The sequence below is a fragment of the Balaenoptera physalus genome (genome assembly GCF_965194825.1).
Source record: "Balaenoptera physalus genome assembly, chromosome: 16".
Classification (NCBI taxonomy): domain Eukaryota; kingdom Metazoa; phylum Chordata; class Mammalia; order Artiodactyla; family Balaenopteridae; genus Balaenoptera; species Balaenoptera physalus.
Window position 1 is genome coordinate 87,786,153 of NC_138898.1, and position 18,814 is coordinate 87,804,966.

The following is an 18,814-nucleotide window of genomic DNA, read 5'->3' on the forward strand; positions in this document are numbered from 1 at the left end:
CACAGAGGCCCACGCACCACGTGTGTGAATTACAAGCGATGCAAAGAAGCGTTAGAGTACACCGTGCTGTCCTCCGACCTTGACAAATGCCTTCTCACAGCAACTGAACCACAGCTACGGCTTCTTTGTTTTTTTCTAACATTTTTGGCAGAGGCGATTGACATCTGCAGAATTCTTTATACATTCTCATAGCAGCCTCTCCATTGATTGGGGCCAGGGCAGGCCCTTCCTAATAACGATCATCTCACTGGGACTCTGCTCTCTGTGTCTTACAAAACTAAGCAGTTAGTCCAGGCACTGTAGAAAGAGCAGGGAACCAGGAAGATTTCAGTAGGAAGCTGAGGACTGGCACATTTTCTGGAATTTAGCTTAGCTTCCTCATCTATAAGGAAGCATCAATACCTGTCTTTCAGGAATGTTCTGAGACGTGAGATACACAAGTGCTTCACACACATTTTAAGTGGATAGGCTGTGTACGGCTTTTTGCATGAACAAAATAGGCAAAATATAAAACATGACTAGCTTTTATTATTTTATATGTCAGTATTGCCGAGTCAACAATGTTTGGATGAATAATAAAACAATGACGAAAACAAAAAAAACTCATCCAGTTAGGGGAATTGCCTGGCAGTCCAGTGGTTAGGATGCCACACTTTCACTGCAGGGGGCACGGGTTCGATCCCTGGTCGGGAAACTAAGATCCCGCATGTCATGTGGTGTGACCAAAAACAAAAAACAATGATGTACAAAATTCATAAATTATTATATTTTAAATTTGTAGAATTTGTTTTTCTTCCCTTCTTTTTAGCAAAAACTATGTAATGATATCATAAAATTTTCACATGATTAATGTTCTACTGTCAATAATGAGCTCAAGGACTGAAAAATAAAATGCAACTGTAGGGACTTTCCTGGTGGTGCAGTGGTTAAGAATCCGCCTGCCAATGCAGGGGACACAGGTTCGAGCCCTGGTCCAGGAAGATCCCACATGCTGTGGAGCAACTAAGCCCATGTGCCACAACTACTGAGCCTGCACTCTAGAGCCTGCGAGCCACAACTACTGAGCCCTCGTGCCACAACTAGTAAAGCCCACACGCCTAGAGCCTGTGCTCCGCAACAAGAGAGGCTACTGCAATGAGAAGCCTGCACACCACAATGAAGAGTAGCTCACGCTCGCCACAACTAGAGAAAGCCCACACGCGGCAATGAAGACCCAACACAGCCAAACATAAATAAAGAATAAATAATAAAATGCAACTGTATTCAAACTATGGCACTTGAATATATTTTCATCAAAAATGCATATTAAAGGTAAAAAATTTAAAAATCAAAATTATTTTTGTATGTTTTCACAAACTTGTTTTCTTCTAAAGCATTCAAAGTCAGCTATTACAAATAAAAGGTAAACTATGAATTATAGGTAAGGAAAACCAAAATTTTTAATCAAAATGATTTAAATAAAATGAAAGTTTTTAATGTTTTAAAATACTCACTGAATTTCATTAAACCTTGCTAAATTTTTCTAAACATGACAGTTCACAATTCTAATATTCAATGTCTAACTAGTTGCCAAATAAAAAATTGATATACCACTTCTCTCATGCAACATCTAGACCTATATGTACACAAATCAAAAATAACATGAGGGCTTCCCTGGTGGCGCAGTGGTTGAGAATCTGCCTGCTAATGCAGGGGACGCGGGTTCGAGCCCTGGTCTGGGAAGATCCCACATGCCGCGGAGCAACTGGGCCCGTGAGCCACAATTACTGAGCCTGCGCGTCTGGAGCCTGTGCTCCGCAAGAAGAGAGGCCGCGATAGTGAGAGGCCTGCGCACCGCGATGAAGAGTGGCCCCCGCTTGCCACAACTAGAGAAAGCCCTCGCACAGAAACGAAGACCCAACACAACCATAAATAAATAAATAAATAAATAAATAAATAAATAAATAAAAAGAATGACGAGAAGAATAGCAGCTGCCATTTAAAAAAAAAATAATAACATGAGTTGTTTAATATTGCAAATTTTCCTAGTCACCATGTGCAATTGTTGTAACTAACAAGCTACTCTGTGAATACCTCTGGAACTAGTCCATACAAATTAACTATAACTATAATACAAATTAAAACACCAAGAAAAGGAAAAAAACAGACATTTAGCACTACCAGGAAACAATACTTTGTTATATGAGAATCTATCATATTCACCGTATCTGAGAAAAAGCATTTGATGACTTAATTTTGTCTTTTTGTTTGTTTGTTTCCTAAGGTTCCCGCCACTCAAATCTTCCCTCGTCCCCTGTCTCTGGGAACGGAGAGGCACAGCCTCCACATCTTTAGACACAGTTGTCTTTTGTTTTGAGGACACAGAGCAAGAGATGTGAAGAAGCATTTTCCTGGGACCTGAGCAGTGTTAGCCGGGCGAGTGGATGTTTAGTTACAAGCCCCCCCAGGCTCAAGTGACAGGAGGGCCCGTGTTTCCTTCTCTTCTCTCTTCTCCATTCTCCCTGCTCCTCCCCTTCTTCTTCTTCTCTTCCTGTATTTAACCTTCACACACACACACACACACACACGCACACACACACACACACAGTGCATGTAAGCCAGGCTGCTGGCTTGTTCATTCATTTACTGAAAGTGCCCCAGCCTAGCCAGGTATCATATGAGTGCTAACTATCCTAAGTGTAGTCCAGATACAGTTATGCTAAGTCAAGCTATCCTAACGTTATCATATCTTAAAGTACTGTATCCTGTCTTGCCCTTAGAAATTCCCCCTAAGTACATATACACAATGGAATACTACTCAGTCATAAAAAAGAACGAAATAATGCCATTTGCAGCCACACGGATGCAACTAGAGATTATCTTACTAAGTGAAGTAAGTCAGAAAGAGAAAGACAAATACCATATGATATCACTTATATGTGGAATCTAAAATATGACACAGACGAACCTATCTACCAAACAGAAACAGACTCATGGACATAGAGAACAGACTGGTGGTTGCCAAGGGGGAGGGGGGTGGGGGAGGGGAGGACTGGGAGGTGGGGGTTAGCAGATGTAACCTATTATATACAGGATGGAAAAAAAACAAGATCCTACTGTATAACACAGAGAACTATAATCAACATCCTATGATAAACCATAATGGAAAAGAATATTTTAGAAAAAGAATATATGTATGTATAACTGAATTACTCTGCTGTACAGCAGAAATTAACACAATATTGTAAATCAACTCCACTTCAATTTAAAAAAAAGAAATTCCGCCTAAGGAAACAGGTCCAGCCCACATGTGACCCTGGGTCTGAAGTGAATTATCCAGGGGAACAGGTGGGTAGCTCTAGATTTCCACCCATATCACTGTACAGAGGCATCAGCTTGATGTTGAAATTCAGATTTTTTCAGGTTTTCTAACTTGTCACTCAGGAGTTGCTTTCCCATGGGCCTTGGAATTTAATCACCAACATTTAAGAATCTCAGCTCTTAATGTCCTCAAATTTGCCACAGTCCTGCAAGACACTGGAGACTCCCTTAGACTAGATGGGGAATGACAAAGCATGAGGGATGTTTTTAACCACACTGGCCACTGTTTAAGTAAGACTTCAGACTCCCACCTGATCCACCTTACGACTACTCACGTCTGCCAGATGAGGCCAGGCCCTCTGTTCTCCACTGCGGGGGCCCCTGGTGCTACTAAGTGCCAGGCCCTGAGGATTGAGGGTGAACAGGACATACATACAGTCCCTACTTTTCAGCAGATTCCAAGAAAACAAAGAAGTAAACCAGATAATTTCAGACCATGGTAAGTGCTCTCAAGAAAAAAAATAAGAGTGATGAGATGAAGGCAGCAGTCAGGGAGGAAAAAAACTTTTCCTCCAATCTCTTAGGTTCAGTTCATGGAGCCTGTGAATTAAACTGACAAAAGACAGGTTAACAGGAGAAAAGGTACAATTTTATTTTACCTGCATGGGAGTTCAGAGGAAAGAAGATGCAGACCTACTAGAGAATGGACTTGAGGATACGGGGAGGGGGAAGGGTAAGCTGGGACAAAGTGAGAGAGTGGCATGGACATATATACACTACCAAACGTAAAATAGATAGCTAGTGGGAAGCAGCCGCATAGCACAGAGAGATCAGCTCGGTGCTTTGTGACCACCTAGAGGGGTGGGATAGGGAGGGTGGGAGGGAGGGAGATGCAAGAGGGAAGAGATATGGGGACATATGTATATGTATAACTGATTCACTTTGTTATAAAGCAGAAACTGACACACCATTGTAAAGCAATTATACTCTAATAAGGATGTTTAAAAAAAAAAAAAAGAAAAGAAAAAAAAAAAAAAGAAGCAATTAAACTTGGGGGCTTACATAGCATTTTAACAAAGGATGATAAATTCTGGAGAAGTGACTAGACAAAGGAACAGAGGTTTGGGCTTCTGGGGGAGACAGATCACGGGGAAGTGACTAGGAAATATGTGGGGAACTAACGGAAGACAAGGGTTCTTTTAGAAAGGACTGTTTATGCAGACTCATCCCGGTGTCAACTCTCCACCGCCAGTGATGAGTTGCTCTCCCTTTCCTGGTACAGGAAAAGCACTTTTCTTGCAGGAAATTTATAACCTGCTTTAGGCAGATAAGGGCAGAGAAGAGAACTCTTCTTGCATTTGTTGTTTCTCAATTGCCTTCAGCCCAAAGTGGTCCAAGTGGCATATTTTTGGGCAGCATATTCTGATCCCCTTTAGGGCCAGAATGACTTCTCTTTCTGAGCTCTGAGGTAATTTTCCTCATTCAGAGGGTACAGCCTGGTTCTGGTTAAGCATCTCTCATCACAGCCCTGCTATGAACATAGGAAGCACCCCAGCTCAGCATCTGGGTCTCCTCTGGTGGAAGTCCACAGAACCCCATGATCATTCAGCCCAGAGGACAGAGAGAGGCTGCAGCCGGCCATGCCTGATCCCACCTCCTCCACCCACCACACCTCAAGGCCAAAGTCACAGGGCAGGACCCTCCGTCCTTCTCTGCTCAACCTTGGGGGAGTAACAACCACTTTTTTTTTTTTTTTTTTGGCTGCATTGGGTCTTTGTTGCTGTGCGCGGGCTTTCTCTAGTTGTGGCGAGCGGGAGCTACTCTTTGTTGCGCGGACTTCTCAATGTGGTGGCTTCTCTTGTTGCGGAGCATGGGTTCTAGGTGCACGGGCTTCAGTAGTTGCAGCACACATGCCCTAGAGCACACGGACTTCAATAGTTGCAGCGCATGGGCTCAGTAGTTGTGGCTTGTGCGCTCTAGAGCGCAGGCTCAGTAGTTGTGCTCGTGGCTTAGCTGCTTGCAGCATGTGGCATCTTCCCGGACCAGGGATCGAACCCATGTCCCTTGCATTGGCAGGCGGATTCTTAACCACTGCGCCACCGGGAAAGTCCCACAACCACTTTTTAAAAGTAAACTTTCTATTGAAGTACAACACAGGTACAGAAAAGTGCTCAATGCATTTCCATAAAGTAAACACACCCATGTAACCAGCACCCAGATCAAAAACCAACATATTATCAACCCTCCGGGATCTCCTCACCCCCAGTTACTGTCCTCTCCTTTTCTAGCGCTTTGGATGAGTTTTGCCTGGAATGTCTTTGTTTTAAAACAGCAATAACAGCAACAACAACGGCCACCATTTATTCCTCATTTGCTGAGTGCCTGGCCCAATGCCGTGCTTCACATGGATGACCTGTCAACAACCTATAGATGGAGTAGGTTGTATTATTATCTCCACTATAAAAGGGGGAAATTGAGGCTCAGGATAAGAGACCTGCTCAAGTCCATTCGCTCCAATGTATTTACTGAATATTTACAATGTGACAAGGAAGGTGCTGGTGAGAGACTGAATATAAAAATGGACAATGGTCAGAGCACATGTGAAAACAGAACTCTGACCCACCAGCCAGGAAACCAGCCTATAAGTCAGAGTTGTAGGAAGTCAGAACACTATCTCCAGCAAGTAATCCAGGAAGCCAAACTAACCCCTGTAACAGTCGGCCCAAAACAATGGGGACTTGAGAAATAATTGACAGCTCCCCTCATTTTTGTTCCTGCTTCCAACTTAGGACCAATCAGAGAAAGCCAAATACACTCCCCAACGTACTCACATAGGATGTCCAGCTTCTACTAGCCTGCCTCCGGTTTCCCCGGCTGACAGCCTCCTATCAGAGCATATCTGAGCCTTCCTTTTTTTCCACTATAAAGCTTTCCTGGGCTTCCTTGGTGGCGCAGTGGTTAAGAATCCGCCTGCCAATGGAGGGGATATGGGTTTGAGCCCTGGTCCAGGAAGATCCCACATGCCGTGGAGCAACTAAGCCCGTGCGCCACAACTACTGAGCCTGCACTCTAGAGCCTGAGAGCCACAACTACTGAGCCCACGTGCCACAACTACTGAAGCCCTCGCACCTAGAACCCATGCTCCGCAACAAGAGAAGCCACCGCAACGAGAAGCCCGCGCACCGCAACAAACTGCAGCCCCTGCTCGCTGCAACTAGAGAAAGCCCGCATGCAACAACAAAGACCCAACGCAGCCAAAAATAAATAAATAAGTAAATTTATAAAAAATAAAATAAAATAAAGCTTTCCTGATCCTTTGCCTGCCTTCGGGGCTCTGCCAAACACAAGTGATGGTGATCGACTCCCTTGCCTCAGGATGCTCTGAATAAATAGCCTTTGCGTGTTCTCATTTGGTTGGTCTTCGTTTGTGTCCATGTGGGGAAACAGAGTTGAACAAACACAGCCCCTGCCCCTGCCCTCATGCATCTTACTGGCCAGTGGGCAGAGAGACACTATTCAAGCAATCACAGCAAGTGGGACCATGCAGCTGTGATTTTGCTATAAGAGAGAAGCATGGTGGTTCAACCGCCTGTGAAATGGGGGGTCTGACCTGGTCTGGGAGTCAAGGAAGGCTTCCTGGAAGAAGTGACGCTGGAGCAGAGATAGAAAGGCTGTGTATGAGACACCTATGGCGAGAAGAAGGAGAAGAGTGTTTCAGGCAGAGTCAACAGTACAAAGAGGCCATGGATGGTGGAAAGGTAACTCGAGGGACTGAAGTGGGAGACAGTGTGAGATGAGGCTGGAGAAGTCCTCAGAGGACAGATCAGGCAGGGCCTTCAAGGCCATGGGAAGGACTTCTGTCTTTATTCCAAGAACAAGTGGAACCCAGTGAAGGACTTGTGGTTTGGTGGCAGAGGCGGGAGAGAGGGATGGGGAGCCATGTGCTTGAAGTTATAGGTTGAATCGTGTCCCCTCCCCCAAAAGATATGCTGAAGTCCTAATCCCCATCCCTCAAAATGTGACCTTATTTAGAAATAAGGTCATTGCAGATGTAATTAGTTAAGATGAGGTCATACTAAAGTAGGGTGAACACAATCCGTTATGACTGGTGTCCCTCTAAGAAGAGGACACAAAGGGAGAAGATGGCCATGTGATGACAGAGGCAGAGATTGCAGTGATGCAGCTACAAGCCAAGGAATGCTGAGGACTGCCAGCAAAACCAGAAGCTGGAAGAGGCAGGGACGGACCCTCCCTTAGAGCCTTTCAGAGGGAGCACGGCTCTGCTGTCACCTTGATTTGGGCTTCTGGCCTCCAGAACTTGAGACAACAGATTTTAAGCCACTCAGTCTGTTACAGCAGCCCCAGGAAACTAACACAGGTGGGTTTTTAGAAAGGTCTACCCAGTTAGGTTGGAAGGGGAACCCAAGTGGATGAGGCTTGGCCAGTTAGGAGTTCACTGCAATTATTCCCCAAAGAGATGACGGTGGCTTGGACTAGGGTGGTGACAGTGGGGCATGGAGAGAAGATGAAGTTGAGAAATGTTAGGAGGTGACATCCATTGAGAGAGTATGGAAGTAGGTCAGCTGTGCTTTTATCTACAGCATCATACACACCGAAAAAGCCTCAGACACTTCTAGGAAATTAGTCACCAGCAAGGCAGCTGGGGTTGGGCATAGGCCGTGATGACATCTCAGACAGGCCAGTGGGTCAGGAGATGGGTCAGGCCAGTGTGGCTGGAAAGACGACATCGCAGAGCTACACCATCAGCAGGTGTGTGGGCTCAGAGTAGAGGAAGTCTGCAGGATTAAGAGGCACACCAGGGATCTGGATTGAAACAGGTGACTGGGGACAGCATCAAATAACCGAGACAGAAGTGCGATCTCAGAGTCCAGGGCCCTTGGCAGTAGCAAAGTCCAAATACACAGCCTGGCCAGAATCGCCAAGTTCCCTGCTCCCTGCTGCCCAGCTTCCCCACTGCAGACATTGCTAGTCGACCCAGGCATCCATTCCTTCCACTCTGGGAAGACCCTACCAATCGAGTGGAATGCATACACAAATGAAATAACTCTTGCAATCCCAGGACAGGGGTGGGATTCAACAGGGGACTCTGAGACCTCTCTGGACACTTGCAGACCTGCACTTGGTCCCTTGATCCTCAAAAGAACCCAGGGAAGTTGACGGAGCAGACACTTGCATTACTCCTGTTTCCCACAAGAGGAAACTGGGACCCAGAGTTACACAACTAATAAAGGACAGATCTGGGCTCAAGTTAAGGTCTTCTACTTCTAAAGCTTCCTTCTGCTCTTTCCCTGGAGCAGCTGTGAGTTGGTGGCCAAAATAAGGAAGATTACTGAATCAACATTTTTTATTGCAGTAAAATACTCATAACATAAACATTACCATTGTAACCATTTTAAGTGTACAGTTCTGTGGCTTTAAGTACACTCACACCGTTATGCAACCATCACCACCATCCATCTCCAGACCTTTTTCATCCTCCCAAACGGAATCTCTGTCCCCATTAAACACTAACTCCCCCTCCCCCTCCCCCACCCCCCCGGCCCCCACCTTCTGCTTTCTGTCTCCATGATTTTGACTCCTCCAGGGACCTCATATTAGTGAAATCACAGACTGTTTGTCCTTCTGTGTGAGTCAACATTTTGACCCCCAGATTGCACATGGTGGAATTCAAGTCAGAATCCTGGTTACACTGTTGATTCAGACATCGTGTTTACTGGGTCTCTGTTATCTTTAGTTTCTATCAGAAAAACAGCATGAAAATCTAAAGTGTCTTGGTTTAACCCATATACTGTTTTCATTTAAATGAGCAGATTTTTTAAAATGTCTTTATCTCTGTGGACGGTCGTAAACCTTTCCACAGAAAGAAAGGACTCAGCCAGTTTCTATGGCAACTTAATGTCAGCAACCTAATTTCTTGAGACTTATTTTCAGAAACTGTTTTTTTAAAGGCTGGGCAAGTGGATGCTGGCTGGTAATCTTGTTTTCAAGTTCTTTTTTGCTGTTTTTATATATCTATTCATCAAATAATTTCCGAGTACCTAACTAGGTCAGGCATGTGCTAGGCATTGGGGCAACATCATGTGGGCAAGACAGAAATGGTGCTGACCTGAGGTTTGGTAATTTAAGAAATGCTGTAGGGACATAGAAAACAAACTTATGGTTACCAAAGGGGAAAGGGGGGGAGGGATAAATTAGGCGTTTGGGATTAACATATACACACTACTATACATGAAATAGATAACCAACAAGGACCTACTGTATAGCACAGGTAACTATACTCAATATTTTGTAATAATCTATAAGGGAAAAGAATCTGAAAAAGAATATATATATATATCTGAATATATATATATATATATATATATATATAACTAAATCACTTTGCTGTATACCTGAAACTAACACAACATTGTAAGTCAACTATATTTCAATAAAAGAATAAAAATAAAAACCTTATAAAATGCAAAAAAAATGCTGTAGTTGTTCCTGAGAGAAACTTTCCATTGATGACACTAGCAAAAGTACAGAGCAGGGATGGGGGTAGGGAAATATATCTGGGAGCAAACTGAAGATGACTATCCAGGTTGTACCCCCCGGGGAAGAGTCTGAGGCCCTTCTCTAAAAAACCACTGAATAATTCTGTTTGCAACATGGGATCAGTTTTGACTTTTAAAAAACTTGAATTCAGCCTTAAAAAAAGAAGGAAATCCTGTCATATGCTACCACATGGATGAAGCTTGAGGGCATTTTGCTAAGTGAAAGAAACCAGTCACAGAAAGACAAATACTGCGTGATTCCACTTCTAAGGGGCATCTAAAGTAGTCTAACTCTTAGAGACAGGAAGTAGCATGGTGGTCGCCAGGGGCTCGGGGAGGGGAAATGGGGATTTCTTGTTCAATGGGTGTAGAGATCGGTTTTGTCGGATGAAAAAGTTCTAGAGATTTGCTGTCCAACCATGAACATGTAGTTAACGCTACTATACGGTGTGTATACTTAAAAATGGGTAAGATGGTAAATTTTATGTTATGTGTTTTTTTACCACAGTTTTTAAAAAAGAGTCTAGCACAGTGATGGCCACATAGAGACTCTATAAATGTTTGCTAAGAGTAAAAAAAAAAAAAAATAACAAACAAACAAAAACAAATCATGAGGTCCCAAGTCCTGGCCTCATATATTTTCTGCAAATTTTATCTATGGGGTTGGGAATGGTTGGTTGTTTTCCTCCTTTTTGCCTTTTTAGTGTGTGCAATTTAAGATACAGCTGAGAGCAACATGGATGCAGCTAGAGATTATCATACTAAGTGAAGTCAGAAAGAGAAAGACAAGTACCATATGATGTCACTTATATGTGGAATCTAAAATATGACACAAACGAACCTATCTACAAAACAGAAACAGGATCACGGACATAGAGAACAGACTTATGGTTGCCAAGGGGGAGGAGGTTGGGGGAGGGATGGACTGGGAGGCTGGGATGAGCAGATGTGAGCTTTTATACGTAGAATGGATAACTGACAAGGTCCTACTGTATGGCACAGAGAACTAGATTCAGTATCTTATGATAAACCATAATGGAAAAGAATATCTTAAAAAAGAATGTATGTATGTGTATAACTGAATCACTTTGCTGTTCAGCAGAAATTAACACAACATTGTAAATCAACTATACTTTAATAATAAAAAAAAAAGATACAGGTGAGAAAAACCAAAGTCAAGACTTTTTTGGAAAGTCATCTAACCAGTGCCATCCCCTGGGCTGGACAAGTCCTTCGTATCCATGTGACACTGACTTCGAGTCTGTCAGGCCTAGACTGAGGTCGGCCTCACGTGTCCACAGTTTCAGAGGCTGACCACAGACCTGCCTCTGGCAGCAGCTTCTAACATCTGGGGGGCCCTTTTCAGTTTACAGAGCACCCCCAGATGTGTTTACCTCACTTCAACCACTGTCTCCTCTTTACCAGGCCTCTGGTGCCTTTACACTTTGCCAGCAGGGTTGGTTTGCAGAATTGAAACCTTTGTTAAGGCTTGTTGAGGTTTGTTTTTGAAAACTGGCTGTTCCCACCCACATTCCCTTGAGATATAAATAGGAAAAAAAAAAAAAAAAAGAGGTTTAATTAGTAAAGCAAGACATCTGAGCTACGTCCACCTGATCCTTGAAAAGGAAATCTGAGAGGTTCTTACTATCGCTTTTTCAATCCTATATAAGGTAGGTCAGTAAGGCAGCAAAACCGCATCTGTTTTTTTTTTTTTTTTTTTTTGGCTCTTTCAACTCTTTTCCCCGATTCTTCTTAGAGGAAAATCTAAAACGGTGAGTAGCTGGTGGACCTACCAGACCCCAGGCTCTTCTTTCTTACACACATTCATATTAGGTTGGTGCATGCTGTGCTCAGATTCTCTTTTCCCATGGAGTTGACACATGGATGGATTTTGATCTCTGGTAAACGGGTTTTTTGATGTCTCTGATTCCCATCCTTCAGGACAGATAGCAACCCTTCCATAGAAGATCTGCAAGCAGCCCAAGCTCTATCCTTCCCTAAATGGAATTTGCAACACTGCATTTCTCTGGCTGGTGTGTTAAAATGCTATTGCATTTGTAGCAAGGTTTACTTCTGAATGGTTTACTTCTAGATGCCTATGTAAGTGGTCGATGACGTAATTATAATTTTTACAAGAAAACAGAATCAAATTGCTCTTTAGGTTGTATTTTTAAATTTCATCTTTAACTCCATTCAGGAGAGGGCACTGAGACACAGGGGACTGGGATCTTTTCGATATTTGGTTTTTATTTGGATATTCTGTCCCAGCTCTTAATACAACACTATGCTTATCACATCTTAAAATTTTTCAACAAATTTGCATTTTCTGTGGGCCTGGGGGTGGGGGGGTGTAGTCCCCCCAGACGTGCATGTTTCTGTTTGCCATTCACCACATCTTGTTTATTCTGTGTGAACAGGTGGAAAATGAGCATCACAGATGTCCTTAGTGCTGATGACATTGCAGCAGCCCTGCAGGAGTGCCAAGGTAAAGCGGAAACAAGGCAGGGGTGGGTTTCCCTCACGTACCTCTACCTCCCGAAAAGCTACAAAAATTAGAATGTGAACTTTGCTGAAAATTCATGGGATCAGAGAAAAACTTATTAACTAGATAACTACAATGATAAAAATATGAGATCTGAACATACGATCACATTTCTGTAAGGTGAAAGAAACTTACTAAACGTGAAAAAAAGGAATCGGTGGATGCCATGTAGCCTGTTTGAATCCCATGATTGCATTTCTCCCACCAACTAGACCAGTGATGCTGGCATCTTGGATACACAGCCAGTAAAAAGAGCAGGGGGAGGTACAGAGGAGAGGAGGCGAGAGAAGGGGAGACGGACAAAGTCAAGTGGAGAGGGAAAGCTGGGAAGGGGGAAAGCAGATGATAGCACAAAGCCATCCAGTCTTGGCTGCGTCAAAATCTTGGTCCCTATAGCTCAATGCTATTATGAAAAGTAGTATTTTTAATAACCTATGTTTTCAGCACTTTGGCCCAAAGACAGAATGCAATCCAGTGAGCATCAGAATAACCCATTCTCTGTTCTTCAGACCCGGATACTTTTGAACCCCAAAAATTCTTCCAGACATCGGGCCTCGCCAAGATGTCAGCCAGTCAGGTGAAGGATGTTTTTCGTTTCATAGACAACGACCAGAGTGGGTACCTGGATGAAGAAGAGCTGAAGTAAGCTTTGTCCTAAGCCCATCCGGCACCCCAACATTGCTGGGTGGGGCTGGGGTGTAGTGGGGGCCAGCCTCCTCGGTGTCCTTCAGTGTCCAGCCTTGACGCTGGACACTCAGCAGATTCTCGTGAAAGGGAAGAACATGAGTCGGTGGGCCACATATCTACCCACGCAAAACACTAAACATGGGCACCAAAGACCGTGGGTGCAAAAATTCATTAGTCTTAGAGGTTTTCTTGGGCAAACGGTCTTAACAAAATTCTGGAAAGATGTTTTAAAACAAAATGCCCACTGTTATTCTCTACAACGAAGGAAACCTTTGCCTGCTAAGATCTTGACTGATTATTGCAACTGTTGGAACAGACGGTTTGCTTCAAGAGAAAGGGGTAAGCATAGAAATGTGTGTGGGTTTTCAAAACAGTCCCCCAATCTCTATTATCCTGTAGGTTTTTCCTCCAGAAGTTTGAGAGTGGTGCTAGAGAACTGACTGAGTCAGAAACCAAGTCCTTGATGGCGGCTGCAGATAATGATGGAGACGGGAAAATTGGGGCTGATGGTATGTTCACACCTGTACACAGCATAAGAGACTTTAGCTCAGGCAGCATCCGGGGCAGGGAGCTTAGGCCATGAGATCAGACAGATATGGGTGAAAATCCCCCTTTCTTAACCTTGCTGAGCCTCAGTCTCCTCATCTGCAAATCAGAACTAAAATGAGGATGCAAATGATGTGTGTCAAGACTCTGGTGTGATGCCTGGGGATGTACCATAGAAGCTGGTCCCACTGGTCACTGTCTATGAACCAGAAAATACTCTTCACCTGACCAGGGTACTAGCTACTTTCCTGGCCAATTATTTGCAAGACACCCTAATGCACCTTGAAAATAATGTAAGGAATCTCCACCAGTGGGATGTGAGTCTCTCTGAATAAGGGAAGGACTGATATTCTCAAGTATGTCTCATACTAAAGAGTCTACTGACTTGAGTAGGAAAGCCTCTTAGCTTTCAAGGGTTTAAACAAATACGTTTTATTGGACAGTAGCCCGAAATATTAGAGAACAAATAAATCAATCATCATTTATGCAGTCTTCTGTATGCAGAGCCTTATATTCAAATTTTAGCATAATTGCATGGCCGTAGGATTATGTTTATCTGACTTTGTCATGTTGGTTACATGATTTTCACCTACTTTGTGCATGTCAACTCAGGAGAACTTATGTGTGGTTCTTATGGTGGTACTAATTAGTAAAACTGCTACTTTAGATCCTCATTTTAAAAATCTATTCAAAATGATACCACTATAACTTACTACATGGGACTTAACGCACCTTGTATAGCTAGGTCAGAAAAATAACTTAGGTAAGGGAAAGTTGATTTACTTAAACCTAACCATCAAAGATTTCCAAATAAGCAAAGCTTACCGATAAATATAAAGCAAACCCCCAGTTTTCAATTTCAGTCTGTAGCATCCACACCTTATTATTATTATTATTATCTTTTAGTAATATAAATTTGGGGGGTAAGGTTAGGGTTCAGTAAAGAAAAGTTAGTTCAAAGTCCCGCTCTATTAGATGTTTCCTAAATATGCAATACGTAGCTACTTAATAGAAAAAGAAAACCTCCCATTTCTGTCCTGAATTGACCAGACAAAAGGTTGAGTGAGCACAGATTGTGATGGGCCACTATACTGAATTCACTTATTGTCAGAGAGAAATAACTGGGTTGGCAAATTCTAACACAAGGGGCTCTATCGAAAAGCTAAAATGTTTGTTAGATTAGGCAGGAAGATGGAATGCTGCAGACTGTCAGGACCGGTGGGCAGTGACACCTTTTCTTCCTTTTGTGCCCTTGGAGGGGGCCATGCCCATCATCTGACAATCTGCTTCGTTCCCTTTCCTCTTCAGAACTCTCATTGGCCATAGCACGTCTGTAAAGTACCAAGCCATCCTCGCTGACCCTGTTCTCACCTCTTCTGTTCTAGAATTCCAGGAAATGGTACATTCTTAAAGGGCCCAGACTATGGAGATAGAATCAGCTGGAAGGCCTCCAAAGCCCCAGGAACTGGGACACCCCGCATCCTCCTCCTAATTTATTTATTAATTTCCCCCGAAATGCTTCTGCAATTTGCCCATTGTTTTAGTGAGGTCATAAGACAGCCATCCGTGACCTTTTGGTGGTGGGTATGCCCTGATGACTCCCGTAAGATCCTCAGCAGACAAAAAATGCCTTTTAAAAAAAATCATCCAATAAAGACACCTTTCTCATCATCTGCTGATGTGTGGGTGTGGTTTTTTTCCTCTGAGAGGTAGAGGGATGAAAGTAATTTGGAGACCGAAGGCTTTTAGGAAGAATTCTGGTCTTACCGGGCGTCAGGCTAGGGTTTTCTCAGCGATTTATCTGAGTCTGAAATGCCTATGAAGAGATTTTAGCCAGCAGAAAGTCATGCTTGCTTATGTGTTTTCTGCTGCTGGGTGTTAGATTGCCATAAGCGAGATTTAAGTTAAAGCAAACAGTACAAGACAGGAAAAAGTGCGAGGCTACCGTGGCCCTAAAGCTAAGACTTGCTATGCTGGTTGAGACAGGCAGACATATTTTCAAGCTTTTTTTCTCTTTTCTTAGAAAAACAAGCTCTCAGACACTTGCCGGCTCTGACCCATTCTCCTGTCTCCCCCCTCCCCCTCCCTTTCTCCTCCCCCCTTTCTCTCCCCCACCCCCCCAGTTCTCCCTACCCCTCTCCACTTTCTCAGCCACTACTTTCCTGGCTCTTATTTGATACCACCTGAGCCAATTACACCCAGAGTTGCCCGAACATCTGAGGCGAGCCTCGGGGTCCCATTACAGGACTTTCATTAGGGTGGGGCGATCTCAAGCCAGGAGATTCTCATTAGGCTGATTTCCAGGCGGCAGGTTCAAGCTGTTCTCTTGGGCTGGCCCCCGCGGTTGAGGACTCCTGGGAGGGAGCGAGGCATCTTCCCGGGGAGCTTGTTTAAAAGCTCGCACTTTCTCCCCCAACACACAAGTTAACAACGCCCTGGCCTCTCCTGGGTTTGCTGCCATCCTGCTAAGTAGCTTAGCAACTCTGAGCCTCTGTTTTTTGGAGGGTTGCGGCAGAGCAGCTTTTCAAAGTGTGGGGCATGTACCACAAGGGGGCCTCAAGATGATTTTAGGGGGACAGGGGTCAACAGTGTTAAATTTAATAACCGTGTATTTATTTTAATAGGAATCAGGAAAATAAAAGTAGCACAAACCTGATTTCAATATCGCCGCTTTAGAATGAGGCTATTAGACATTTGAAAGTGTATCGATTTGAAGAGTACTAAGTCACGTTGAAGGGACAAAACCCACAAAGGTCGTTTTCAGAGGAGTCAAACTGGGGAAATCTAGGCTGAAAATGAAGCACTCTTTGGGGAGAGCCAAAGAATGGAGCTGTGTCATTTCACGGCTCTCTTTTCCCCTCCCCCGGTACACACCCGCACCTTCATGCTCTCCTCATTCCCCGGCCACCCTGGCAGGAATTGGGTTAGTTCCTCCCCACCTCTAGCTTCCCTAGGTGTGTGACAATGTCTCCCAGGTACCAGCAGAGGGCTTTCCGGGCCAGGACTGATGACCTAAGAGCCCTGATTCCTAAAACAATCCACATGTTGCCTTCACCGCCGCACCACGTGGATACTCTGATCCTCCCGATATTTCTATTCACGCCGTTGGCCCTTCCCAGCTGAGGGCTCTTCATCCCAACCATTCTGAAGGGGGACACTTTAAATAACTCAGCGTGATCCTGTAGCACTCTTTCCACGGGGCTCTGGCTACCATATGCCTCGGAGAAACAATGTGAATGATGACGCTTTTAAATAATGGTGATGAGCTTTTAATTGACTAGGCCATCCATCATCCACTGGAGCAGCAAAGGCAGCCTCACGGCATCTAGGTAAAGATCGTGGATTTCTGTTATTTCTTTTCTGTCACTCGAGAGGGGATCTGCATGGGAATAATCACTGGAGGGGTTATTTGGAGCACCCAGGGGACACTGTGTCATTGGATCGTACTGATGTTCTGAATGTCTTGGGGAAATTGCTTAGAGGTTGGATGTATACAAAAGGATGAATCGCCACAAATTTTCCATACATAGAATGATGGTCCGTTATTCATGAATTGTGTTCATTCTACTGTTTCAAAAGTACAATTCAAATTATTTTTGCCCATTTCAATTACATCACTTTTTCATTCTTCTAACCCAGTCTTAGGAATTTAATTTCAGTCTCTGTCGACAGATAATAAACAGCAATCAAAAGGAGCCATCTCTCTATATTTAACACCCAAAAAATGTCAGCTGGTATGCTTAAATGAAACAATCTTGTGTGGTCTTGATTCATACCAATTTTTAATTATGTTGTTTGCATCTGGGGTGTTTGGGGCAGGGGGTGAGTATTCTACTCTGAATGCAGGTAATAACAGCTCTGGGCATTTGAACATATCTGTGAATTAGCACTTTTCATTTTGGGGGTTATTTTTCTAAGTTGAAATTTTGTAGAAACAGTAGCATTTCCAAATTTTAGTGTTAAGTATAATTTGAAAACAAAAAATGTTTTCAAAAATTTCCCTAGTTTTAGTCATCATGTAAATATAGTACAAACAACTAATTTTTAAATGGGTCCTATTCAATATGTGCCTCACGGAAAAAAAAGAGTGAAAGGACATATAGCAAAATGTTAACAGTAGTTATCTCCAGCTGGTAGGATTACAGAACAATGAGATGAGCGTGAAGGCTTTTTCAGTGGGGGAGCATAGTAACTACAGAAAACAAAAAACAGACATGTAGAATTCACCCAATCAACCCACCTCAAGAAAGCATGTTCTCAGCAGCAGAATGATGTTATTTTGACTTTGAAACGAGGGCCTAGCTTGCCTAGCAGGTCACAGAGCTGAAAAATCTGGTGTCTCTTATTTTCCCTAATTGCTAATAAAATAGGGTGGCAACAGTGGCTTTAATTTGGACTATGCTTACTTAACTATAATTTTAGTTTATAGTTTGGTAGTTATAATTTAATGGAACACGATCGCAAAGTCAGCTTCGTGAATGTGCTTAATAGTTGAGACTAATGAAAATTATTAAAATACTTGAAACGTTATTTAGTATTTTGCTTCAGCCTCTGCACATTATGAAATACATAAACAATTTTTTAACGTATAGGTTTTCACAGTTCTTTCCAGCTCGAACACAAAGTATAGCAAAATGGTGAAGATGTGAAATATTTGTCTAGTTGTTCAGGTTTACAAGCTACATAGTTAATTCCGTGTAACGACTGCAGTTTAATTTTGTGTAATGAGTACTCGGGAATCCAATTTCAAGCAAAAACCTATCTTATATCTCTTCTGCTAATGTTAAGGTATGGTATTACTTTGCAAACACTTAAGAAGACAGATGAAATTGGAATCACCGGGATCGTTTCCATCTGGCCTGTTAATTTATTCACTGGAAAGGCTATTCATTTACATAATGTTTTAACTGGTTCCAAAATGTCGACTTTTTTTGGAAGGGGGTGGATTTTGACATCGTTTTCTTACGGGTTCTACAATGAATGTAGATGGATTCACACCTTAAATTGTAAGGTATTTCAAACATACATCTGAGACCACACAGAGGTGTAGCAAACACCTGTGTACCTACCGCCTCACTGTATCAAACCTTGGCAGGAACTATCTGGTTGCTTTGTAATATGTCATCTTGCTTAGGCTGTAGGTATCTGGTCAGGGTGGGCCGCAGGAGACATCTTGCCTGGG

The 18,814-nt window shown here is 43.3% G+C and overlaps 1 protein-coding gene across 4 annotated transcripts; it reads left to right on the forward strand.

Moving 5' to 3' along the window:
• Positions 1 to 8,878: 8,878 nt before the first annotated feature.
• On the forward strand, positions 8,879 to 15,303 carry LOC309645211 (oncomodulin). Of its 4 annotated transcripts, none has more exons than XM_082430003.1 (4): positions 8,879 to 12,342; positions 12,909 to 13,041; positions 13,486 to 13,595; positions 15,018 to 15,303. In XM_082430003.1, the coding sequence occupies exons 1-4, from the start codon at positions 12,282 to 12,284 to the stop codon at positions 15,041 to 15,043; spliced, it is 330 nt and encodes a 109-aa protein (XP_082286129.1). In that variant the 5' UTR covers positions 8,879 to 12,281; the 3' UTR covers positions 15,044 to 15,303. The 4 variants fall into 4 exon arrangements, with proteins under 4 accessions (XP_082286129.1, XP_082286127.1, XP_082286128.1 ...); XM_082430001.1 differs by having other exon boundaries at positions 8,879 to 11,629; positions 12,275 to 12,342; positions 13,486 to 15,303; XM_082430002.1 differs by having other exon boundaries at positions 8,879 to 11,527; positions 12,275 to 12,342; positions 13,486 to 15,303.
• The last annotated feature ends 3,511 nt before the right edge of the window (positions 15,304 to 18,814 follow it).